This window comes from Giraffa tippelskirchi, chromosome 7 (genome assembly GCF_054371585.1).
Source record: "Giraffa tippelskirchi isolate mGirTip1 chromosome 7, T2T-mGirTip1v1.2.pri, whole genome shotgun sequence".
Classification (NCBI taxonomy): Eukaryota; Metazoa; Chordata; class Mammalia; order Artiodactyla; family Giraffidae; genus Giraffa; species Giraffa tippelskirchi.
In genome coordinates this window covers 35,308,536-35,335,068 of record NC_137281.1, presented here as the reverse complement: position 1 = coordinate 35,335,068, position 26,533 = coordinate 35,308,536, and the positions used below count along the sequence as shown (strand labels likewise).

At 51.1% G+C, this 26,533-nt stretch overlaps 1 protein-coding gene and 1 long non-coding RNA gene across 3 annotated transcripts in view; one reads left to right on the top strand and one right to left on the bottom strand.

Moving 5' to 3' along the window:
- CNGB1 (cyclic nucleotide gated channel subunit beta 1) overlaps nt 1–26,533 on the bottom strand; it is a 70,543-nt gene that overhangs the window by 35,316 nt on the left and 8,694 nt on the right. Inside the window, exons 11-18 of one of the 2 annotated variants that reach the window (XM_081511773.1) lie at nt 26,036–26,111; nt 24,817–24,853; nt 18,009–18,177; nt 16,941–17,106; nt 16,501–16,685; nt 10,457–10,577; nt 9,757–9,793; nt 1,132–1,294 (exon numbers count right to left, since the gene is read on the bottom strand). In XM_081511773.1, the coding sequence (XP_081367899.1) occupies nt 1,132–1,294; nt 9,757–9,793; nt 10,457–10,577; nt 16,501–16,685; nt 16,941–17,106; nt 18,009–18,177; nt 24,817–24,853; nt 26,036–26,111 (954 nt within the window). Of the gene's footprint in view, nt 1–1,131; nt 1,295–9,756; nt 9,794–10,456; nt 10,578–16,500; nt 16,686–16,940; nt 17,107–18,008; nt 18,178–21,576; nt 22,123–24,816; nt 24,854–26,035; nt 26,112–26,533 lie in introns of those variants that run through there. The other variant, XM_081511775.1, reaches the window with a different exon arrangement.
- Nucleotides 14,296–23,948, top strand: LOC145514288 (uncharacterized). The gene is made up of 3 exons (XR_014060022.1): nt 14,296–14,507; nt 17,990–18,193; nt 19,511–23,948. It is a non-coding gene; the product is annotated as an uncharacterized LOC145514288 (long non-coding RNA).

Sequence of the window (26,533 nt, the reverse complement as noted above, 5' to 3'; positions counted from 1 at the left end):
AGGGCATAGAGGGAGGTAGACCAGATGTCTACAGTCACAGTAGTGCCTTGTCTTTTGCCATTTGTATTCTGTATATGATTCAATGAATTAATTATGAGGACTGATGTGTCTGTGAGCTGTGTTCTGAGGCCAGGTGAGATTATGACTCTTCTCCACATTAAAATCTGGGAACCTTCTGTTGACTACATCCAGCCATTTCTATCCCAGCAGGCACCTGACTTCAGCTGAGAAATTACTCAAAAGCTCATGGATGAGAGCAAGAATTAATCAAGAAAAAAGAACCATCTCTCAATCTAGCCAGCAAAGGAAAGGCACTGGTGGTCTTCTTTAGCTTAAATAACCATTCACAAAGCACAGTACTGCATCTCACAGCCTGCCTATAGCTCTATACAGGACCGCTCTCAGCTACCCAGCTCAGGTTGTCCAAAACCACCTCTAACCATGCAGCAACTAACTCATCTCAAGAAGCACAACAGTGTGTGCAACCCTGAGCAGGAATTTCACTTTTGAGAAAGGAGCCCAAGGACAGAGAGCAGAAGACCAAAGAGATATCCATAGCACCATTGTGGACAGTATTTAACAGGCAAGGATTGTTACGTCTGTTCTGACATGTGGAGCTGGAAGATGTCAACACAGCATCATAGTGACAGCCTAGCAATATGGGAAAGGGCTCAATAAAAAGATGTGGTCTCAGATGAGATGTGGTCCAATCATACCTTCAATTAACACCACTCGGAAGCCTGGGCCCACAAATAAGGTATGGAAGAGAGGGCAGAAAAACAAAACCACAACCTAGCGTGATGGGATGAGGGATGGTTATTATATCTAGAGTTCTTTGGTACTTCCATTGTAATATTTAACAATAATATTAGCCCTGTCACATCTATTACCCCCTTCAAACCATACAATCAAGGGTCTTCTGGACAGGGCTTCCTCAGAGACCTCTTTCTAGAGCCTGAAACCAGGAATTAGGAGACCTGGAAAGGGGTGGCCCATGGTCCCAATGCTGACAGCACCTCACTGAGTGACCCCGGGCCAGTTTCTTCCCCTCTCTGGCCCCAGGGTCCTCTTCTTCCAAATGCACAGGTGGCACGGTGCTACGAAACATCCAAGAGAAGCACAGAAGGTGACCTGAGGCTCCCTGTGGCTGATCCTGGGACCGCAAGGGTGTCGGATTTGGCAGGAGATGCGGGCAGCTGCACAGGAGAGGGTGGGTTCTCCTCCGCGGTGAGGGGGCGACTGTCAGCATCAGCATCTTCCACCTGCACTTCCGGGTGCTCTTCCGTGGCAGGTACTGGGGAGGGGAAGGAGGACACAGCGTCAGAGAGGAGCCAGGTCCCCGGAGCCTCGCTGTGCACCACAGGGGAGCCACAGAGAGTGTGTGTGGAGGGGCCTGGGGCAGCCTTGCCTCCAAACAGTGCCCGCAGGAGAGCTCCACGCAGGGGACACAACGATGCGGTGTCCAGGGCCTTCTGAGGGCCACGCCCCAGCGGCCACTGACCCAGGAGCCACGGGAGCAGCCATGACGTCACAGGAGCTCCCCGACACAGCCTGGAGCCCAGCCTGGTTTCCCTGGGCCTGGAGAAGCAGCAAGGTCCTGGGGTGGGGGTTGGGGTGGCAGCACGGAGAAAGGGCTTGGGGAGCCTGCCTGGGGGGCGCTGAGTCCTAGGGTCTGGCCTGGTGCAGTCTGGCTCAGCTGCTTCCTCTCCCTGGGCCTCAGTTTCCCCATCCCAAGGGAGGAATGATGAGGCTCTCCCAGGCCAGTGGGGGCAGCAGACATGGCGGTACAAGACCTCATTTTTTAAAAAATTTTTATTAAAGCATAGTTGATTTACAATGTTGTGCCAATCTCTGCTGTACAGCAAAATGACTCAGTTATACACATATATTCTTTCTTTTCCTATTCTTTTCCATTATGGTTTATCACAGGATGTTGAATCTAGTTCCCTGTGCTATACAGCAGGAGCTTGTTGTTTATCCACCCTATATAATAATATTTTATATCCAATCCAACACTTCCAGTCCTTCCCTCCCCTATCTCCCTCCCCAGTGGCAACCAGAAATCTGTTCTCTACATCTGTGAGTCTGTTTCTGTTTTGAGATAGGTTCATTTGCACCATATTTTAGATTCCACATATACTGATTGCATATGATATTTGTCTCTCTCTTTCTGACTTACTTCATTTAGTATGATAATCTCTAATTGTATCCATGCTGCTGCAAATGGCATGATTTCATTCTTTTTGTGGTTGAGTAGTATTCCATTTATACATGTACCACATCTTTATTTGTTCATCTGTCAACAGGCATTTAGTTGTTTCCATGTTTTGACTATTGTGAATGGTGCTGCTATGAACACAGGGGTGCGTTTATCTTCTGAATCATAGCTTTGTCCAGGTATATGACCAGGAGTGGGATTTCTGCATCATATGGTAATTCTATTTTTAGTTTTCTGAGGAACTTTCACACTGTTCTCCACAGTGGCTGTACCAACGTACATTCCCACCAACGGTGTAGGAGGGTTCCCTTTTCTCCACACCCTCTCCAACATTTGTTATTTGTAGACTTTTTCATGATGGTCATTCTGATCAATGTGAGGTGGTACCTTGTAGTTTCGATTTGCATTTCTCTAATAATCAGTGCTGTTGAGCATCTTTTCATGTGCCTATTGGTCATCTGTACGTCTTCTTTGGAGAAATGCCTAGTAAGGTCTTTTGTCCATTTTTCAACTGGGCTGTTCTGTTGTTGTTGTTTGTATGAACTGTTTGTATATTTTGGAGACTAAGCCCTTGTCCATCAACTCATTTCTCCCATTCCATAGGCTGTCTTTTTTCTTTCTTCCTTTTTCATGATTTCCTCTGCTATGCAAAAGCTTGTAAAAGTTTGATTAGGTCCCATTTATTTATTTTTATTTATTTCTATTGCCTTGGGAGACTGAACTAAGAAAGCATTGGTATGATTTGTGTCAGAGAATGTTTTGCCTATGCTCTCTTCAAGAGTTTTACATGTCATGTCTTAGGTTTAAGTCTTCAAGACATTTTAAGTTTATTTTTGTGTATGCTGTGAGGGTGTGTTCTAACTTCATTGATTTACATGCAGATGTCCAACTTTCCCAGCACCACTTGCTGAAGAGACTGTCTTTTACCTATTTTATATTCTTGCCTCCTTTGTTGGAGATTAATTGGTCATAGGTGTATGGGTTTATTTCTAGGCTCTCTTTTCACTATTCCATAGATCTGCACGTCCATTTTTATACAAACACAACACTGTTTTGATTTTACTGTAGCTTTGTAGTATTATCTGAAGTCTGGGAGAGTTATGCCTCTTGCTCCGTAGCCCCCATCCCTAAGCCGCCTCACAGGATTGTTTTGGCAATTCTGGGTCTTTAATAGTTCTTATAAAATTTTTTGGATTATTTGTTCTAGTTCTGTGAAAAACGTCTTGGGTATTTTGATAGGTATCATATTAAATTTGCACATTGCTTTGGATAAAATTGTCATTTTAACAATATTAATCCTTCCAGTCCTCTAGGAAGGGAATGGGATACCTTTCCATTTCTTTGAATCCTCTTTAATTTGCTTTATTAATATTTTACAGTTTTCAGTGTATTAGTCTTTCACCTCTTTGGTCAGGTTTATTCCTAGGTTGTTTTACTTTTTTTTAAGTATTTATTTTATTTTTGGTTGTACTGGGTCTTTGTTGCTGGGTGCAGGATTTTCTCTAGCTGCGGCAAGCAGGAGCTACTCTCTAGTTGCAGTGCATGGGCTTCTCATTGCAGTGGCTTCTCTTGTTTTAGAGCATGGGCTTCAGGAGTTGCAACATGCAGGCCCAGTTGTTGCAGCACACAGGCTAGGTTGCTCCAAGGCGTGTGGAATCCTCCCAAACCAGGGATCAAACCCGTGTCCCCTACTTTGGCAGGCAGATTCTTAACCACTGTACCACCGGGTAAGTTCTTTTTTTTTGGTGCGATTTTAAAAGGGTTTCTTTTTTTTTTTTTCACATTCCTTTTCTGATGATGTTTGTTATTATAAAGTGTTGCAACTGAGTTTTTTCAATATTAATCTTAAATTCTGCTACTTTGCTGAATTCATTTATTAGATCTAGTAGTGTTTGCATGGAGTCCTTAGGGTTTCCTATGTATAGTATCATGTCATCTGCATGTAGTAACGATTTTACCTCTTCAGGGCCTCACACTCTTGAAGGGCCTCGAATGGAGATATTTGGAAGCTTCCTACAATCAAGGGTGACAGATTGTTTTTGTAATGTGTGTTACCCCTGTGACATTTGGTATTTCCTTATTTTTGCATCTGCCAAGAGCCCCCAGAAATAATCCCCTCAGCTCCTCTCCTGACCTCTGAGAGGCCTTGCATCCTGAGAATCAGATCCTCCCTGGGGAGCCAGGGTGTGTCCCTGTTTTGGGCTTCATTACCCTCCCCAGGGACTATGGGGACAGGTCTGCCCCTAGGCAGAGCTCAGAGGATGCTGAGGGGCTGGGAGGGTGCCCCCGCTCCCCATTACACCTGGGCCAAACCACACAATAGTACCCAAGTGCAGATCTGGGTACCAGCAAGGCAGGTGCACACCCCCAAAATGTGGAGGGGCGTGTTTTGAAACATTTGGATATGTGAGCTTTTTTTAATGGCCATATGGGAAAAGCCAGCATATTATGAAGGTTGGTGGAGGGAACATAAGCAGACCTCAAGACTCTGGGGCATTTGTTGTACTAACCGTAAGCCCTCAGGAAAAGAGAATGAGCAGGACTTTTGCTAGACTCACCAGAGATGCCCCAGGCTGTGCAAAGCAGGAGAGAGCCATGGGGTGGCAGGGACCTCCCCCTGCTTCCCAGAGACCTCAGGAGAGGGGAGCTGGAGGTGGGCTGGGGGCATGGAGGCAGCCAGGACTAAGGAAGCTTCTCAAAAATACTCAGGGCACCGAGGTGCCTCCAGCATGGCCCCCTGGCAGCAAAAAACACCGTGGTCTCAGCATCCATGAGGCTGTCTCAGGGAACCTGGGAGGGACCACGTGGTCCCCTCACCCCCTACCTCACCCTGCATAAGACGCTACAAACTCAGTTACCCTCAAAGGTAGGGGGACCTCCTAAACCCAATGTTTCACTTCCTGCCAGTTTGACAGAGTAGGAACTCAAAACAGAAATCATATTTGTTTATATTATACTGATTTATAGAATAAGAATCTGTGATTAAGAATACAAAGAATAGTATTGTATGCTTAAATTGGTTTACAGAATAATAATATTTACTGTTAAGCACTTCCTATGTGCCTACTAGGCATTTGTTTCACTAAACTCTAAGTGCTTTATTTATATGTATATATAAACCCTTTCATCATTCCCAGCCACTCTATGAGGTCATTGCCATCACTGTCCCCATTTTGTGGAGAAGGAAACTGAAGCACGGAGAGGTTAAGAAACCTGCAGCAGAGCCCAGATTTGGACCCAGGCATCCTGGCTCCAGAGCTAAAACTCTCAGCCCATCCTGAGGTTGGTGACAAGCCTACATACAGACTTCTGTGCCGAGCAGAACCACTGAAATGGAAATAATCTTATCACTGCATGCTGTCACTGCCTTGACCATAGCATCTAAAATCATCATGTGTCAATCACAGTTGGTTCAGACCACCGTCCCAATGTGTCACTGCGATTGTTTCTCAAAGTGTGGGGCTCCCAGGGACCAGAGAAGGCACGCAATGATTTTAGATGGCACAGCCAAGACAAAGGATGACACAGAATGAGACCATTGCTCCCTTTCCTCTTCCCTCTGCATCCAGTGTGGGCAGAGAGGAAACCTCAGGTTAGTGCTGCTATGGCCTCAGCGCCTCCCAGACATGTCCTAGTTCCCCTCCGCAGACTCAGCTATGAGCCTTCAGCAGGCCCCCACCTCACTAAAAATTACTAACATGACCTAGTTCCCCATGTCTTTGTGGTTATTTCTATTTGTGCCCTTCTATTTATGGCAGGCCAGGCTGGTTTTCCATTTGAATTATAATGTAAAGCTTCCTATTTAAATACATTGAATTGAACGAAAAAGTGAATAAGCAAATAAGCACAGAGTTGGTACATGCTTGCATGCATGCATGCTAAGTCACTGTAGTCGTGTCCGACTTTTTGTGATCCTATGGGCTGTAGCCTGCCAGGCTCCTCTGTCCACAGGATTCTCCATGCAAGAATACTGGAGTGGGTTGCCGTGCCCTCTTCCAGCAGTTGATACAGAATATACAAAGATCAAGAAGTGATGTAAGGGTGGAGGACATGCGGGACCCTCTGGAGTGAGCAGATTTAGGGCTGGCCTGGAAGACTGAGCCTGGCGTGTCATCGCCAGTAGCTCATGTGGAGAACAACACTGGTCATGAGGTTGGTCTACCCAAGAGCTCTGAGAGACAGCCCTGAGTCACCCCGAGCCACTGCCACCCCCAACCCCAGGTGTTAGGCTTTCTCTGCTAACTGAACAAGCCCCGGGGTCACTTGGCCAGGTGGGCTGATCTTACTCCACCTCACCCCCACTCTGTGTCCACCTCAAGCCAGGAGGAGGGGAGAATAAGAACGGATCTCTTCTCATGAAATGTTCAGCTTGACCTGCCTGTGGATATCGCAGACAACCTTGCCCAGTGTCATCCAAAAACAAACAAATGAATTAAAGGCAAAACGGGCAGGTCTGGTTGGAGTCAAGGCAGACTCAAAGTGACAGGGGTTCGCCACGAGGCATCAGTATGTCCCCCAGCTCTTTGTCAGCAGGCAGCAAATAGCAGGAGCCTGAAGGCCACTGGGGGAACCATGTCACAAATAAATGGGTCCTGACAGGCTCACTCTCTGCACTGGCCCCTGAGGACGCCTTTCCTCTGGGTCTGCCTGTCAACACCTGGGGGCTTCTCCTTTCCTGAAAGGGAATTTGCTGGGCAGACACCCACAGTCCTCAGAAAGTCCAGCTCCCAGCCAACTCTCAAGGTCAGCAGATTCTGTCTGCAGTGGACCTCTCCTTGTCTCCTGGTCCATTTCCCTCTGATTATTCTTCCCCCTTACCCAGCTCCATGATCCAAGCCTCTTCATTGGCCTGGAGATCTGAATGACTTATTTAAACTAGGGTATGAGTGACTAACCCATAAAAAAACTGATGATCTGCAAAATGCCAAGTTTAACCCCAAAAAACGAATTGCTAATTGTGGAATTTTAGGCACAGAGAGAAGGGGACTATTATGCCTTAAATCACCACAAAGCAAGATGAAGGCATTGGTCAGCAGAGGAAGAAGGGGTGGTTTTCCAGGAGCCCAAATAGCAGTCCCACACCAAGACCACAACACCCATGCAGAAAACAGCCCAAGCCATGCAAAAATACACAACACAGACACCAGCATGCTGGGTGGGCAGTTTCACGCTACCTAGACGACGGATTGAGCTCCTGGTCTCCGTGACGAAGCTGGAGTTGGACAAGTTTGTCCTCCGGGAGATGAGGACAGGGATGCGGGTGATGGGGGGGCGGTAACTGGGCACATTGGGGAGGTGCTCCACCAGGTTTGAGGGGGAAAGCCTGGGGGTCACTTGGCCAGGCGACTGGTCCTGGACTAGGTGATTCAGCTCCATGTCCCGGCCTGGTTTAGCCATGGTGCTGAGGCCAGGGGGTCTCAGGCAGAGGCAGGACCCTGGGGACTGCAATGAGGAGCAAAGAGTTGGGAGAGGCAGAGAAGGTGGGGCTCTTCCCCACCGGTGACAACACAGACCAGCCCAGTGCCCACCTGCACTTGCATCACTCTTGTCCCTGGAGGGCAACACCAGTCATGTGGCTGGTCCATGCACAGCTCTGAGAGACAGCCCTGAGCACCACCCAGTTCTGGCACCTTCTTTCCTTAACCAACCATCATAGCATTTCCTACTTTAGAATCAAAGAACCTAGAACTCCTCAGGCTCTTAGGCTAACACTCATTCTTAGTCCGGCAGGATTTTCCATCCTAAGGAAACCCTGGCGCTCAATTAATTTCACTTCCAACCAGACACAATAACTTTTCCTAGGTCCCTGGTTCCCCAAATAGGCTGCATATTGGCATTGCTTAGGGAGGCCTGGCAATGCCTGATGCCCAGGCCCACCCCCAGAAATTCTGATTTAATGGTCTGAGGTGAGGACTGGCACCAGGATTTTTTTAAATCTCCCCCAAATGATTCCAATCGCAGTCATGAGAACCAGGACTCAAGGCCATTGCCTCTCAAACACAAATGTGCAGAGAAATCTCCAGGGATCTTGTTACAGTGCAGTTTGTGCTTCAGCCGGTTGGTGTGGGGCCTGGGATTCTGCATTTTAAAGCAGCTCCCAGGTGACACCACAGCTGCTGGTTTGAGATCTACACTTTCAAGTGACAGCAGACAGAGGGCCATGCCTCAGTGTTTCTCAAAGTGTGACTCCCAGGCCACCTGCTTCCAAATGACCTGGGGAAGGGGGTGGAACCAGCCCCATGGAACCCGAGTTTGCACCCCCTGATCCTGGTCTTGCTCATCTTTGTAGGGTGCAGACTTAGTAGGTTTCCAGTAGATTTGGGTTAAAGTTAACAGAGGATGTTTTTCAAAGACCAGGTGGGAAGCAGACTCAGGACACCTGGGGTAAAGACACCTGGGTCCATCCCATCTCCAATGCTGGCTGCCTAGGAAACAGGCTCATGACCCCAATTATGGTCTCTTCCTTCAGGGCTAGGGATGCATGGTCACCCCTACTCTGCCCAACAACCCAGTGAGGTAGGTACTGTTACTGCCCCCTCTTCTTGACTTGGAAGCCACAGTTAAGAGAGGTCACAGACTGGCTCCAGGTTACACAGAAAGGAAGTGTGTGGGGGGGGGGCAGGAGTGACATGAAGGTCTGTGTCCTTGCTGCCCACACAGAGCCTCAGTTTTCTCATCTGTAAAATGGTCTGTCTGCCTCCCAGGGCTTCTGGAGCACTACTAGTGCCTTGAGGATTGTGGAGGTTTGCAAGGCCTGGGTTCAGTGTCCAGCTGGCCTCACTCCCCTAGACTCTGGCCTGTCATCCCTGAAGTTCTCAGGATTAGGGGTCGGAGTGACAAATGACCAAACTTGTACCAAAGATCTCAGCAGCAAGGAAAAATTCAAAAGACACAGAGTCTAGGACATGCTTTTAGCAAGCTCTGGTCCCAATTTTCATTCAGGTATGATACATTTGAGCCAAACTCTCACTGGTCTGTAGCCTAGAGAGTTGTGGACCCAGTGAAGAGGTTGGCAGGAGTGATTAGCTGGGAGTAGGGTTTCCCTAGGCCTCCTGAGGTCCTGGGGTTTCCCAGGTAGTGCAGTGGTAAAGAACCCACCTGTAAATGCAGGAGATGCAAGAGATGCAGGTTCGATCCCTGGGTGGGGAAGATTTCCCTGGAGTAGGAAATGGCAACCTGCTCCAGTATCCTTGACTGGAAAAGCCCATGGACATAAGAGCCTGGTGAGCTACAGTCCATGGGGTTGCAGAGTCACACAGGACTGAGTGAGCACACACACCTGGAGTCCTGGTGGGGTGGGGGTAGGGGGAAGGTGGGGGGCAGGGCCTCAAGGCAATTCCCTTGGGGCCCTTGAAATACATCATCAGACTCTGATTTTGTGGCCCTAAGATGCAGAAAATGGGTTTTGCCTGAGGATGGGATGAGCTGGAGAGGGGAAGGAGTTGAGAGGCAGAGGGGGAGGGCTTGCCCCTGTGCCTAGGCTGCCCCCAGCCTGAAAGAAGCCTGGACATTCTTATGAAACCCCACCGCACACCTACCTCCTGAGCTGTCAGCCAAGGCCTCTTCTTGCAGCTCCTGCGAAAGATAAAGAGGAAACTGAAGCGGTGACCATCCAACCATCCCTGCCCTGGTCAAGCCCAGACAGTGTCGGGGGATCTGCCCTTAGGCATCTTCATGGGCCCAAATCTACTCCTTACCCTGCCCGCTGGTCACACCTTCAGCCCACCTTCTGGAGTATCCAGTGCACACAGGAGCCCCAGGCCTCAATACCTGGGCCTGTCACATATCATGAGGGGAAATTCTCGCACAACCCTCTGCGTGTGGAGACAAAGCAACTAAAGCAGCCCCCACGGCACTCTCCACCTGGCACCACATTTCACAGCCTACAGCCGGGTACAAAACTCTGGAGAGGGGTTTTTAGCCCCATTTTACAGAGGTGACCACTGAGGCCCAGGGTAGGGTCTTACCTAGGGTCACATAGCCACATGAGGACTGGAGTCCAGGACCACTGCTGCCCACTCACGGCCATGTCGCCAAGGCCCTTCTTGACGCCATCTGATCCCTGACACAGCAGGGCCTTACAGCAACTACCATCCCACTCTTCTCTATTTGGTGGGCATCTCATCAGCTGAACCCTCACACCCTGTAAACGAAGTGGACAAGGCCCCAGCCCCTTCCACCGACTTCGGGCCAGGCTTCCAAGGTAGCTGGGGTACGAGGCCTGGCGCTGCTCCTTACCTGGTGTGAGGTGCTCTGGTCCTGGGCTCCGCCCACTTCACTCTGGTCCTGGGTTTCACTTTCTTCACCCTGGTCCTCCTCACTCTGTGCCACCAGATAACTATCCAGCAGGACACTGTGACTGCAAGAGGGCAGGAGGCAAGGTCTGGGATTAGGGATATTAAATGTTTTCCGAGCTATGCCTGAGTGCCAGGCTCTGTGCCGGGAGCTGGGGCACAAAGATGCCTAAGGATCGGTCCTCAGCCTCTTGAAGCTCCCAGCACCGGGCAGGCAGCAGATACCACGTCCTGTTAACAATCTCACAGTCCGCATCATGTGCTGGAGCAAGCGGCTGTGAAGGGCACAGCACAATTCTGCTAGGAAGGAGGGCTTCCCAGAGGAGGTGGCCTGTGAGTTGGAAATAGGTGGGGAATGGTGTCCAGGAAACAGGAACAGCATGTGCAAAGAAAATCCTGGAGCACGGTGTTGAGGAAACATCCTCTGCAGCAGGGGAGACTAACGGGCACTGTATGGTGTTCAAAATCTATGCCCAGCATTTCCCCCCTTAGAGTCTCCAAGCAACCTTGAAGATGGAGGCAGAGAAGGAAGTATGAGAAAAGTGAGGCCCAAAGGGTCAATTGGCCTGACCAAAATCACACAGTTTATTGTCCCACATCACACAAAACTCAGACACACACCCTGATTTCTTTGCATGTCATGAGCTCAGAGCCACACTGCAACTGCTGAAGATTTCAGGGGCCCCTGGGCCAGGCAAAGGCATACATGAGTGACAGGGGCCAGAGTGAGACTGTAGGAAGCAGAGGAGAATATGACAAATCAGAAAACCCCTGCCCATCTGAATCAGCAACCCTGCTGGAATGGGTACCCCATGGCCAGATCTGCTGATTTTCAAGAAAAGACTGAACTACACATTTGAGAAGTGGAATCTCCCCATCTTTAGAGGCTGGTAATTAACCCAAACTAATATCTATATTAAAATCTGTATGATCTATACTGACATCTATATTAATATGTCAATATCTCAAAGAGCCTGTCTCCAGGCTAAATTGGGCCCTGAGATGCCTGTGTACAATCTCTAGATCAAAATGATGACTTGGGACCAAGAGCTAATGTGATTTTTGTGGTTAGAATTAGATCCGGCTTCCTAGCAGCCTCAACCCACACCATGGACCACTGTCACCGAGGGGCTCACAGACGATGCTCTTTAGCGTCTACAGCCCAGAAAACCTGGATCCCCCATCCTCTACCCAAAGGGGCAAGTCTCAGCCTCTGAGGTGGGGGAGGAGATGGGGCCCAGTTGGTTTGGAGACAGCAGCCTGGGAGAAAGAATCAGCCAGCAATCATATTGTCACAGCAGTTCCCAAGTGCTGAGTGCCAGGCACAGGGCCAAGCACTTGGCACACACAATGTCCCACCAAATCCACACCCAAATGTCCCTAAGAGCCCAGCTGTGATTGACCCCATTTGAGCTTAGTAATCGGAGGCTCAGAGAGGTCAGATGGCCTGGCCAGGGTCACACAGCCTGTACCAGGTGAACCTGGATAAAAGATGGGGGTATCTGACCTCAGTGCCAAGTCCTTAATACTCTACTGCCGGTCTCTGAGGGTCTGCACAGCCCCAAGTGATGTGGATGAGTGAGGTGAGTGTCTGGAGGATATTTTCTTTCTCTTCATTCTATACATATTTCCATTGTGAGGGGCCTGAGTTGTCAGATTCTATCCTGCCCAGGAAGAAACAGATTTTCTTAAAGAAAAGGGCATATTATGACTTTCACAGGACTTGGCACTTCAGCCTTCATGGGCCCCTTCTTCCATAAATATATTTTTAAAATTCTATTTTGTGACTGCATTCATATGAAGATTAACATGTTAATATTATATTTAAAATATTCTCTTCCATCTTAAAAGTTCATTTGTTGGGTCTGCTTTTGAAAGAAAATTAAAATGTTCTTTGCATGCTAAGTCACTTCAGTTGTGTCTGCACTTTCTGACCCCATGGACTGTAGCCCGCCAGGCTCCCTTGTCCTTGAGATTCTCCAGGCAAGAATACTAGAGTGGGTTGGTATGCCCTCCTCCAGGGGATCTTCTCGCCTCAAGGATCAAAGCTGTATCTCTTACATCTCCGGCATTGGCATGCGGGTTCTTTACCACTAGCACCACTTGGGAAGCCCATGTTCTTGGAGGGCTTCTAAAAGTATTACAGAAACCATGCCCTCACACCTAAGAGAGAAGAAGGCCCTGCCCAGAAAGGGTGGATGGGCTGGTGCTGCAAGAAGCTGACTTGACTCTCCTTCCCTGAAACAGATGCAGTGGCCTCCTTGGTTCTCAGAGCATGAAGGCCCAGGAAATGAACTTCCCACAGTCCCAGTCAGAGACTGCCTGGGGTCTTGTTCCTTCTGGAATCAGGCCTGGAAAGCAAGCTGGGAAGCCTCCATTTTCTTATCTGTCAAATGGGTAGGACTTGTCCAGCCTCTACCATACAGCCTGGCTTTTTCTTTTCTTGTCTTTTCTTTTTGGCCACACTGTGTGACATGTGGGATATTAGTTTCCTGACCAGGGATCAGACCCATAACCCTGCATTGGAAGCACAGAGTCCTAACCACTGGATTGCCAGGGAAGTCCCAGCCTGGCTTATTTGAGTGAGGTCAGAAGCGCCAGTGAGAAGCTAAGAGAAAAGTCAAAAAACCTCCCCCTGTCCAGAGTTATCTGGATTCTCCATCTCTAAACACAGGTAAGTTGAACTGTTCCTTGTCTGCAGTACCAGATGTCTGCTTAGGAGCCCAGCCTGACCTGAGACACAATCCCAGCTCTGCGCTTGCTGCCAGGGCACCCTGGACGTGTGGGCTGCTGTCTCTGGGCCTCAGTTCTCTCATCTGTGAAATAGGATTAGCAGTAGGAGCCCTGGCACAGCATGTGGCAGGGAACACAAGCACTCATCAAATGAGAGCTGTTAATAAGACTGTTCCTGTCGTCGTCATTATTAATCCCAGAGGAGGCGGCTATCTATGAATCACCCACAGAGATGGAAGGACATTTTACACAAACATCTCCAGCTACGGAGACACCATAACAAGCCCTATGGTGGCCCTGTCAGCCTCACTAGGGGCTGTTTGGGGACCCATGTACCCAAAAATCTTATTGCCCCTGGTTGGGAGTGTTACCACTGCCTGCCAAGGCCCCCTCCTGACCTGCCCAGAAGCAGCAGGCCATGAACTTCTGGAAAGCTCCCAAATTCCTGGTATTTGCAAGCACAGGCTCAGACAGACTGGCTGAGGCAGTGAACACAGAGGTCCCGGCTCTCTGAGTTAAAGATGTGGGAAGTAGCAGCTACAGCTTCTGGCAAGAGTTTACCAGTCCACTGTTCCTCCTTCAAGTCACAAAGCAGGCCGTGTCCCCAACTTAAGGACCTCACTGTAGATTCTTCGCCCAGTATCCCTCAACCCCGAAAGAATGAAGGAGGGGAGCCCTTAGGGAGAATCAGGCACCTACTTGGGTCTTGCTGTCTTTGCCAACAGGGACGCCCATGGTGCAGGAGCTCAGCTGGGGGCAATGACATTCATCCCAAGCCCCGGGTCAGTGCGTGCCAGTGGAGAACTGGGGAGTCCCAGCCCAGCCCCGAGTCTGCAAGGCGAACTCCAGAGCCAGTGTGACTTGAGTGGTAGATGAGCCTCCAATCCTTCCTGCTTCTAATCAGATTGAGGGGATGTGCGGGGAACTCTGCAGAAACGCCCCCAGGGAGACCAGGTGGGGACCAAAAGGCTGTGGTTGCTAGGAAAAGCCGAGCTGTTGCCAGCAGAGACCAGGTTGCTAGGCGACCATCTGCCCGTTACCAGGGCCTGCGCGTCATCAGTAACCCCTGTGTCTCCACAGAGCTGGCAAGAGCATCCTTCCCCAGCCAGCAACAGCCCAGCCGCCTGTCCCACGCCTGACACCCTCTGGCATTGTGCCTGGGATCAGCCACTCTGTCATCACAAGACCCTTGTCCTTACTTGGGGCCCTAGGCCCCAAAGTTGCCTGAGTTTGAAGTTCTGGGCAAATATTTGTGTGATCAGGTACGTGCCTGGCAGTGTTTGTAGGTAACTGTATGAGTGTGCTTGTGTATAGTGTGGATACATGCAGGTGAGTGCACCTGTGCCTGTGTTACTTGTGCATGTCTGCAGGCTGTGTGTGGGTACAAGTGCCTGACAACACGTAAGTGTACACATAACCCAGCACGTCTGTGTCTGTGTGCAGGTGTGTATGCACAGTGCAGATATGTGTGGAGTGCCCGTGTATATTAGGCAGAGCACATATGTGTAGTTAGTACGTGAGCCTGGGTGCATTGGCTCCCTGGCCTTCAAGTGGTGTTTTAGTTCAAGAGCCATGGCATATAAAGGGATTTGTAGGCCTGTGTGTTGGGCATGAGGATTTGGTGGCAGAACAGCTCAGAGCTCTGCACTATACCCAGAGGCAAGTGGAAAGAAGAGAGCAGATAGGGCTGTACTAATGAAGACCCAGGCAGCACCTAAGGTCTTCACCTAAGGGAGGGGCACTCACCTGATAGTGAGAGCAGAATTAGGACCAGGTTACAGAAGCCAAAAGGAAGCACTCTTAGTTTTGGCAGAAAAAATAATTTCCTAAGTCAGAGGTATGTGTGGATGGAATGGATAGCCTTTGAGAGATTGTGAGCTCCCCATTACTGGAGGCAAGCAAGTAGTTATGTGGCCTCCTGCTAAGGACGGAAAGATTATATGTGAACTGGGCAAGCGTGGGCTCAAAGCAGATGAGACTAAGCAGGATTCTAGCTCCCAAATCCTATGTGGTCTCATGATTTAACTGTTTGCTGACTGAGACTAAAAGTGACCCTTAGTAGCGATGAGAAGGTTGGTGGTTTTTGATGGACCACATACTCCACACCAGGTCCTACTGCATCTGTTCTCAGCCGGCCCTCTGACCACTCAGCAGGGGCTATTATCCCCACTGCCAGACCTCCTGTTTTACAGATGTAGAGGCAGAAGATCTGTGCCCACCTGCCGCTCACCCAGGTCACTCTGCTGAGAGAAGCAAAGCTTGGGCTCCTAACACTCGCAGTGCTATCTTGCCTTAGGCCATGGCCAAAGGGACAGGGGAGGCAAGGTGTGGACCAAGGGGTACCACAGAGGGCAGAACAACAGGGACAGGGAATAATGCCGGGGGGTGAATCAAGGGGAAAGACTAGATCACCCAGTCTGATCAAGGGGAGAGATTAAATCACCCAGCCACCTCGATGCTCCTCCTGCTTCAACCTCTACGTCACTCCCCTGCTCACAAACCTTCCATGGCTCCCTATTGCTCCCAGGAAGTCAAGTTCAAGGCCTTCACAATCCGGCACCTCTGAAGGAACATCTCCCCCCACTCAAGTTACACTGTCACTCTTCCTGGGCCACATAGGCTGCTCATGAGGCCGCAGTTCACTTCCGCCTCCTTGAAACACTTTCCACTGGGCCTCCAGGTCCCACACTCTTCTCATCTCCCTCTCATCATCCTTGGTCCTTTCTGGGTCCTCCTGAACGCCAATCTGGCCTTTGGGTTTCTCCTTCCTCCACACACTCCCCGGGCATCTCCTCAAGCCCCACTTTCAATTCCATCTACAAGACCAGACATCTGCCTTTACATCTCCAGTCCAGCCTCTTACCCCCTAACCCCACTCAGACATCCAGCCATCTGCGCATCACCTCCACGTGCATCCATCTCTCCATCTGCCCTTCTGTCTGGCTCACATGGTTCAGGATCTTCTCCCCAAAACCCCCTTCTCATGGAGGTGCATTCTCCATTTGTTTGCACATGTAGGGACGGGTGGGGTGGGGGTGGTTGTTGAGTGTTGGGTATTGTGAATCCCAAGGTCATTATGAGCCCAGTGGAGCTCTCCCAGCAGCCCCCTAGCCTCTGTGATCAGCGCTCAGTGGTACAGCACACAGCACAGAACAAAGGGAGGAGCTCCCGAGAGCAGCAGAAAGCATTCCCATCCCAAAAGCCACGGCTGCCCCTCCCTGGGTCATCCCTAAGCCAGGCGCACAAGTGTCTTACTCCTGCTCCTCCTCTTCGTCTTCCTCCTCCTCTCCACCTTCCACCTCCTCTTTCTCTCTGCCTTCCACCTCCTCTTTCTCTCCACCTTCTTCCTCCTCTTTCTGTCCGCCTTCCTCCTTCTCTTTTTCTTCGCCTTCTTCCTCCTCTTTATCTCCGCCTTCCTCTTCTTCCTCCTCTTCGTCTTCCTCCTCCTCTCCGCCTTCCACCTCCTCTTTCTCTCCGCCTTCCACCTCCTCTTTCTCTCCGCCTTCCACCTCCTCTTTCTCTCTGCCTTCCACCTCCTCTTTCTCTCTGCCTTCCACCTCCTCTTTCTCTCCACCTTCTTCCTCCTCTTTCTGTCCGCCTTCCTCCTTCTCTTTTTCTTCGCCTTCTTCCTCCTCTTTATCTCCGCCTTCCTCTTCTTCCTCCTCTTCGTCTTCCTCCTCCTCTCCACCTTCCACCTCCTCTTTCTCTCTGCCTTCTTCTTCCTCTTTCTCTCCACCTTCTTCTTCCTCTTTCTCTCTGCCTTCTTCCTCCTCTTTATCTCCGCCTTCCTCTCCTTCCTCTTCTCCGTCTTCCTTCTCCTCCTCCTCCTCTTCTTTCTCCTCTTGAATCCAAGGCAGCTCCCTGAGTTGAGGTCAGAGGCAAGAGGTGAGGTCACTTTAAGCTGCACCCCAAGTCCACTTCCTGCCCCAGTTCTCAGTAGGATGTCCTATAACCCCAAGACTGCACCTGGGGAGCCCTGGCCTCTCTCTAGCAATGAAGGCTCCCTCCCTGTATCAGGGGCCTGTCCTGGCCCCCAACCGCCCTGGTGCTGACCCTAGGTCACCTCTCACCCTCCCTGGTCCTCAGTTTCCCCATCTTTGCAATGTAGGTCATGGACCTGTGGACCTGAAGCCTCCTGACTTGAGCGGCTAAGACTCCACAGGGACTGAACTGAGAAGCTTCTGTCCTTGCAGAGGGTGACCTGGCCATCACTACCATGGTTACACACTCCCTTCCTCGATGACCCTGCAACTCCCTTCTGGAAATGTAACCTGCAGATATACACACATGCACATTCAGGGATATGTGATGAACACCAGTGCTTGTGGCAGAATTATTTAAAATAATAAAAATGACCATCAATAGTGGACAAGTTAAGTACATTCTGGCATATCCATACAATGAAATTCTATGCAGTTGTTGAAAAAAATGAGTATGATCTCCATGTACTCAATGTGGAAAGATCTCAAGGTACATTGTTGAATGAATGTAATAAGGTCGATGGATGTGATATGCTATCTTTTGTGCAAAAAAATGAAGGGAATCCATGATCATATATGCTCAGATAGGCCCTGGAAAGTTACAGAAGCACCTTGGCAGCTGTTGTGCCCATGGGGAGAAAGATGTGTATCTGGTGGGAGGGAGAGGGAGGAGAAGGTAGGCTTGGTCCCTGCTCTCTGCCCTTTTGTACCTTGGGGCTTCTATACCATATGCCTGTTATCTCCCCAGACGATCTTTTTTTCAGGGCCTTCTCTGGCTCCCACCTGGGCATCCACTCCACCACCTTGCCCTTCTCTTCATCAGCTGGAGCTGCCTCTGAGATCCGCGGGCTGGTGCTCGTGCTGCCCTCCTGGTGTTCATCCTCCTCCCAGTGAGGGTCAACCTCTTCCAGGATGAGATCCGACTCCTCTTGCTCTCCAGGGAGGATGCTGACTACAGGGGACACAGGGTATGGGGGAGAGTGGGCCTGGGCCTCTGAGTCCCAGGGGCCACACAGGGAGCCTTGGTCATCACCAGCCAGTTCTCAGCCAAGCAGTGGAAAGAGCACTGCTATCACTGGGACCACTGACAACCAGGCCAGTGCTAAAGTGATGGGCTGAAGCCCACGATAATTCACCCTGTCTCCTTCCATTAATTCCCCCTCTCTTTTTCCTTTTGAGACAAGGCTTCTCTGGTGGCTCAGATGGTAAAGAATCTGCCTGCAATGCAGGAGACCCAGGTTCGACCCTTGGGTCAGGAAGATCTCACCTGGAGAAGGGAAGGGCAACCCACTCCAGTATTCTTGCCTGGAGAATCCCATGGAATGAGGAGCCTGGCGGGCTACAGTCCATGGGGTCACAGAGTCGGACACAACTCAGCAACTAACACTGTCACTTTTCAATTATAGTTAGTCTTTGTTTCTCAGCAGGGCCTCCTTCTTGGAGGTCTGTACAGAAATGATGCTTCCAAACACAGCATTGCAGGTGATACCATGAGACCCACGCTCAAAGTCCACCCTGCTGTATCCAGGTGCAATGGCCAGGAATGTCCCAAGGGTTACAGAGAGAGCTTGTCCATCACCTGTTCTCCAGATGCCACCCCCGCTGACAGCATACATCATGCCCATAATCTCAGAACCTGCCTCTGGGAGTCTAGAAAGACTTTCTCTTGGACTGGAAGCTCCACCTCCAAGGGAACTTGACTTTCTCATGGAAGTGGCTTCACTTTCAACATCTCTCCATGGACTCTGGTCCCTGGCAGAGAAAGTGGGGCTATGAGCGTGGCAGAAGTGGGTGCAGGGGAGGTTCATCAGGAGCTTGAGCCCACCCCCAGACAGGAGAAAGGTGAAGATTACCTGGTAGCAGGTGTTATCCAAAAGCTCCAGGGATCTTGGTGGGCCTGAAGCCAGGTGTGAATTACTAATGGTGACTTTAAGTGGAAGCTGGCCTCAAGTCTTCTTTGACTCTGGGAGTTATTGTTCATAGTATAGAATAATAACAACAATAGCACCAGCTACACTTATTGAGCATTTACTATGTGCCAGGCCCTGTACTAAGTGACTTAGATGGATTAACTCAATTAGTTCTCACATCAACCTTTTAAAGTGGGAATAACTATTATCCCCATTTTATTTTCCCTCTTTTATGTTTTATTCCCCATTTTACAGATGAGCAAACTGAAATGCAGGTTAAGACTTTCTTTTATAAGCTGTTTCCCTCACGCCAGGCTCAGGGGCAGTCTGCCTTACAAGAGTTCTCACTTTCCACTCCTGCCTCCTGTCTTCCAGGTATGGATGTTATGGCACCTCACAGAGGAGGCACCCGCGTGCCCTCCAAGGAAGCATCCCACCACATCATGGACTACAGTCCTATCTCCCCTATCCCGCCAAGCACCCAGGATTTTGACCAGGGAAGATCCTCCAACTGTGGCCCTGAATCCAGTGGTGGGACATACAGGTCATAGGTGCTTGCCATTCTGTGTTGCCACCCAGCCTTGGTGTGGGCTCTGCATCCGGACCACCCCTTCAGGGTGCAAGTTCCTGCTTGACACCCAGAAGCCACCCAGGAGACAGAACATTCCCTGACCTGTGAGCTCATGAACTTTCACAGCAACCCTGCAGGGTAAGAACAGTCCTCTCCCCATTTTATAGGCCAGAGAGGCTTGAGTCCAAGGCCACACAGGATGCCAGAGGCAGTGCCAGGTCCCCTGACTCATTTCTCAGCTGGTATCTTAGGTGACAAGCGTAACCCAGAAGCACGTCCCCGGCACTGGCAGCCACTCCATGACAGGCGTTGGATGCCATCCTTGCTCACATCCTTGCTTTCCCTCTTGTTAATCCTTTCTTTTTAGGTCCTAATTAGTGAGTAGGCATTTTACAAGCATTTCCTCCTTTCATCTCTGTGCCAGGCCTGTCCCCATTTTATAGCCAAAGAAGAGGATGGTGCCTGAGATCACCAGGCAGAAAGGGCAGGTACCGGTCCTGGGGCAGGGCCCTCCTGTCCCTGGAGCTGTAAGGTGGGACCCTCTCCGCAGGCATCTGACTCTCAGCTCTTGAGGCTTTTCCAAGGTCCATCCAGGCACCCAGGTCACAGATGGGGCCATGAAGCGCTATGGATGCTCAAACTCACATGGAAACTGCTGCTCCATCCAGGGCTTAAACTTCACCCTGGAGTGCCTCATGGGCAAACCCCTTCCTGCACAGTATCCTCCCTGCCAGCCAGCCTAGGGCGGTCTTCAGAGCAGCCAAATGGGGTTCTGATTCCAGTAGCACCAGGTCGATAGCCCCATACAGGGAGGAAGCTGCTGCTTCTAGGACCAGCCGACGGAGCCAGGGGCATGGATTCTAGGCCAAGGCTTCCACCCAGTCCCTGGGTTGCTGGCAAAGCCCTGGCCTGAACTTAAAATCCCCATCCTCCCTGGCAGGCCTGGGTCATGACACCCGCTCCCTCTGTCTCTCGCTGGCCCAGACCTACATCTTCTGGCCCCTGAAGCACTAAGTCCTCACTAACTGGGTATTTCTCAAAGTGTGGTCCTCTCCACTATACCATCATCAGAATTATCTGAGCAAGTGGGTGCTTCATGAAAGTGCAGATTATCAGGCTCCCACACTCTTTAAACTGAAAGGTCTGGGGGTGGGACATTCTTCATAGCCACCCCCAGATGTGACCTGAAGTTCAAGAACCCCTGCTTCAGTGGCCTTCTCTGCCTCCAATGCTTGCTTAGCCTCAGAGTAATCTCTGCGAAGTCACTGCCCTGCTCAACCACCTCCAACAGCTCCCCGTTGCCTACGGCCTAGTCCCTTGACATCAGGCCCCAACTTTTCTAGTTTTACCTTCTGCATCAAGGACTCTGGGCTCCAGATTAGCTGAAGTGCCCAGCCCTCTCCCTGTACACTCTCACTGCCAGGCATATGTTCACCCTGTTCCCTCTAACGCTTGCCTTCCCCTCACTGCCAGTCTGAGACCTCGGGGGTCTCAAAACTCAAAGGCCTGTGTAGCTGGGGAGAGTGGACGGTGCCACCTGCTCTCAGGTGGCAGCTGCCACTCAGACTGTCACCAACGCACAGTGTGGGACCATGACAGCCCGATCTTCCCAGTTGTCAAGAGAAGCCAGGTTTTTCTGTGCCAAGTCACCTGATTTTTCAATGTTGACAACTAACACCAATGTTTAAAATCCTCCTTGCCCCAAACAAAGACATCTTGTGGGTCAGCTGCGACCCAGGGCAACTGGCTCAGGACCCCTGGCTGACTCCTTCTGGCAACCCCAACATGCAGGCCATATTAATTCACCCATGTCTCAAACCTAAGTACCCCTTTAGCCTTACCCAGAGCAGTAACATCATGCAATCACAGGTTTGATGTGCTACCATATGCTTTTTAATGTCAGTTAAAGCATGTGATGTCATCCACTAGTGGTCCCCAAATTTTGGAGGGGGAGAACGTGGCCAAGCCTAAGGAGATCCTCTTCTGGGAAAAACTGTATCATGTGGGGGTGCTGAGTGTGTCAGGCACTGTCCTCAGAGCTGTGTGGGTGTCCTTTCAAAGCCATGCCCATGGGTGTCCCTGCAGCCTTCTGGTGGGAAGTCCTCCCGCTGTCTAGCCTAAACCCCACAGGCTGCCAGGCTGGTCTCCCCCTTGCTCTGGTGGAAAAGGGCAGCCTTAGTCTCTGAGAGACAGTTCTGGGACTGGCTCCCCGTCACCCTGCCTAGGATTGGTGTGTGGGTGGGGTAGTAGGAGGTTCAAGGAGGGTGGGGAGTTCAATGGCCACCTCATTCCCCTCCCCAGCAGGTCTTCTCTTCAGGGAACCCTTCTTTCCTTCCATCCATCTGTCCATGTGTCCATCTGCGCTCTCCCAGGCTCCCTTCCCTTTTGTTTCAGAGGCTTCCAGCTGCCACCACCCCTGAAACAAAGGAGAAGACAGAAGAGTGGGTGGCAAGGTGGACAGGCAGAGGGAGTGAATGAGCGAAAGGATGGGGGGAGCTGGGGGACCGGGCAAGGGAGGAGTCACCCTTATCTGAACAGTGTTCGCCCCAAGAAACCATATTCCAGTCCTAACCCCTGTTACCTGTGAGTGGGATCTTATTTGGAAATAAGTCTTTGCAGGAGTTAAAGATCTCAGGGTGAAGTGATGCTGGATTTAGAATGGGACCTAAACCCAAGGATGCCTTCTTATAGAACACAAGAGAGGTCTGGCAGACACAGAAAAGGTAGAGCTTGGAGGGCAGCTAGACACCAAGGGGCATCAAGGATGGCCAGCAGCCACCGGAGCCAGGAGAGAGGTGTGGCATGGTGCCCACCTCAGAGCCCCAGAGCCAATCCTACCAACACTTTGATTTTGGACTTCCGGCCTCCTGAACTGGGAGAGAATACGTTTCTGCTGTTTGTTATGGCGGCCCTAGGAAACTGACCCACCCTGGTTTCATTCATGACCCACATGCTCCAGGCACACAGCGAGGTCCTGCCTGTAGCCGGCTTTCAGTGGAGCAGGGAATGGGTTCGGGGGGTGGGTCCATCCTCAGAGCTCTCAGGGGCCCCTGGGAGTGGAGGGGGTGGGTCTCTCTGTTCCAGGGAAGGGTTTCCGGTCCTAAAAGTTGGTTTAAAGCTCAACATTCAGAAAACTAAGATCATGGCATCTGGTCCCATCACTTCATGGCAGATAGATTGGGAAACAGTGGAAACAGTGGCTGACTTTGTTTTTCTGGGCTCCAAAATCACTGCAGATGGTGACTGCAGCCATGAAATTAAAAGACACTTACTCCTTGGAAGGAAGGTTATGACCAACCTAGGTAGCATATTAAAAAGCAGAGACATTACTTTGCCAACAAAGGTCCGTCTAGTCAAGGCTATGGTTTTTCCAGTGGTCATGTATGGATGTGAGAGTTGGACTATAAAGAAAGCTGAGTGCTGAAGAATTGATGCTTTTGAACTGTGGTGTTGGAGAAGACTCTTGAGAGTCCCTTGGACTGCAAGAAGATTCAACCAGTCCATCCTAAAGGAGATCAGTCCTGGGTGTTCATTGGAAGGACTGATGTTGAAGCTGAAACTCCAATACTTTGGCCACCTGATGCGAAGAGCTGACTCATTGGAAAAGACCCTGATGCTGGGAAAGATTGAAGGCAGGAGGAGAAGGGGACGATAGAGGATGAGATGGCTGGATGGCATCACCGACTCAATGGACATGGGTTTGGGTGGACTCAGGGAGTTGGTGATGGACAAGGAGGCCTGGCGTGCTGTGGTTCATGGGGTTACAAAGAGTCAAGACACGACTGAGCGACTGAACTGAACTGAACCTTGGCCTGGCTAAGCAGCTGCTGCTTGGCCCAAGGGACTCTAGTCACTGCTCCATGATAACTGCTCTGTGACCTTGGGCACATCTTTGCCCTTCTGCCCACCCCAATAGCCATGGGCAGTCCTGCTCTGCACCCTTTAGGGTGGCTGTTAGCTCAAGACTGAGTGAGCCCTGCTCTGAGCCTCCCCTTCATGACACTACCACGATTATACAAACCCCATCGCCTCCCATGCCTGAGCTCCACAGTCAGCCAGCCTGTAAGGGCTGCCCTGTGTCGGAGTGATCATGTGTGCTAAGTCACTTCAGTCATGTCCAACTCTGTGTGACCCCATGGACTATAGCCCACAAGCTCCTCTGTCCATGGGATTCTCCAGGCAAGAATACTGGAAAGTAATTAGCCCCCAACTAAAATAAATAAATTTATTAAAAAAAAAAAAGTTAAATAAACAGGATGATGATATTAAAAAAAAAAAAAAAGAATACTGGAGTAGGTCATAAAGGCCACCATAGTGGGGCTGGGGCTGGCAGCTCTGGGACACCCAGGGCCCACATTCTGAAGGCCTGTGTCCAGGGTGAAAGAGGGCCACTGCCCTGGGCCTGAACTCTGCTCCACTCACCTCCAGCCTTCATCACAGGCCTGGCACAGAGCAGCCCTCTGTGAGCATTTATGAACAAATGAATGGACGAATAAATGGATGTGTGGATGCCCCATATGCCACACGCCTTTCCAGAGGCCATGACATGAAGGAAGAACAGATTTTGGATCCTAGCCCTCCCCTCCTGGCCCCAGTCCTCATGCAGGGCTGAGATAAAAAGCAATACACACTCCCCACTGGCAAGGGGATGCCCTCCCAGCTCAAGGTATCCAGTACCTCCAGAGAAAGCCCGTCTCTCTCCTTTCTCCCCATAACCAGGGACTCTGCTGAGCCAAACCCACTGGCCCAGAGGACCATGGGACACTCTCTTCAGGGCTTCCTTGCAGGAAGGGAGGCTCATCCGACTTGATCTCAGAATTATTTTTTCTGGATAGAAGCTGGCAGGTAGGCCAGGTTCCTGCCTATGTGCCCATCCCCTCGGGCCCCTGGTCCCAGGAGGGGGTTTCCAACCACCATCTGATTCTGGGCCAGGCTCTGGCTACCTGGCCAGGCTGACCTGAAGTGTGGCCTGCAGAGCCTGGGCTCTCCCAGGTCCAGGTCTGGACACTGGCTGCCCCTGCCATCCCCATGTCCTTGCTTGGCCCATGCATGCTCAGACCAAACAACCCCCACAGAGACGCACACAAGGACCCACTGAGGTGTCACTTACTGGTCTGCACGTCACAAGTCACTGGGGCGTCAGACTCCTGTATGGGGAGAAACGGGGAAACAATTTCTGTGGGCTCCTCACCGGCCTTCCTGCTTCAGTCAGCCCTCCTGGCACACCAGGAGTAAGAGGGTCTCCTCACAGCGCCCGGGACACTCCCTCCCCCTCAGAGTGGCCCACTGCTCTAGTCATTCCCCTACCAGGCTCACTGTTCGCCTGGTCCCACCTCCGCTCCTTTGCCCAGGTGGGCCCCTGCCTTGGTTGCCCTCTCTCTGGTTCTCTATGCATGAAAATCCTCTCCCGTCCCCCCCTGAGGGTTGTCTCAAAGCTCCACCTGCACACAGGCCTCTTCCCGCCAGCCCATCCTCAGACACCCCCACTCAGTCAGTGCGTCTTCACCCACTAATCATTCCTGCTGCTGGACACTCCCCTTTCCTCTTCTTGGGAGCTCCAAAGCTGTTTCTTCCTCTGCTGCCCTCAGAGGGTGTGTGAACATGGAGCCTGAGGGGTCAGCCGGCAGGGAAGCAGTCTTGAAGCTTACTGTCCACCTTCCACTACAGGGGGACTACCACCCAGGCCTCCCATTCCAGGTGTTTCTATGAAGATGCCCAATTGGCTCCAAGAAAGAAAGGCCAGGTGGCAAGTTCTTGGAGAGGGAGAGGTGGGGTGCCCCGCTCCCCCCTCCAACCCATGTGGGAGCTCTAGGTCGTCAGAAATGCACACGGGGCCTGCTGGCTTCCCACAAGCCCCACTTCTTCCTAGAACATTCTGGGCCTCTCTTGTCTCTGGGCCTTTGCGTATACTGACCTTCTGCCTAAAGGACCCTTCCTACACCACCCCCCTCACTTTCACCCACCCTCTTCTTACTCCTCCTTCAAGTCTCAGCTTGCAGGCCACCTCTACTAGGAAGTCCTCCTTGATGCTCCTGGGAGGCTCCTCCTCTGCACCCCACATCCTCTCTGCTCCTCCCATGGAAGCACCTCCCCATTGACTGTGACCAGCTGGCAGGTGGTCACTGTGGTCACAGTGACCAGAGAGTGTGTGTGTGTGGAATGGACATGAGCCATGCAAACAGGCAGGCTAGGGGGGCTGAGTTCTGGTTGCAGGCTCCCTTCTTGCGTCTGTGCCCTCCCCGACCAGGGACCATCTCACCCTTGTCTTAGCTCCCAGGACCCTCCCACCACCACTACCCAGGATCCCTACTCCTCCAGACAGCACCCACCTGCTCCCCACCCTTCCCACGGATCACTGGCTGTGGCAGGGCCATCTCCAGCCTGTGTAGAATCCATGTCATCAACCTGCAAGCGGGAGAGAGAAGGGGCCATGTCCAGGCAGGAGAACTCATAGGAAGGCTGAAGCCAGAGTCAGACCCCTCCCCAAGGCAGGTAGCAACCCGCCAGAAGATGGACCAGAACCCAAGTGCCCAGCCTTGAACACCGCTGTCCCATCCCTGGCCTCCCCAGGTGAGCCTCTGGTGACTGTTCAGATTCCAGCAAGTAACTCAGTCCCCCGCTACCCTCCACCCCACCTCTAAGATTCATTTCCACCCCTCACACACTGCCAGGGTGGGAACACTTAGCAGTACCTATCTTGATTTTATTTTTTTGGCCACATGGCATGAGAGATCTTAATTTCCCAACCAGAGATCGAACCCGTGTCCCCTGCAGTGGAAGAGCGGAGTCTTAACTACTAGACCACCAGGGAAGCAGCTATCCTGATT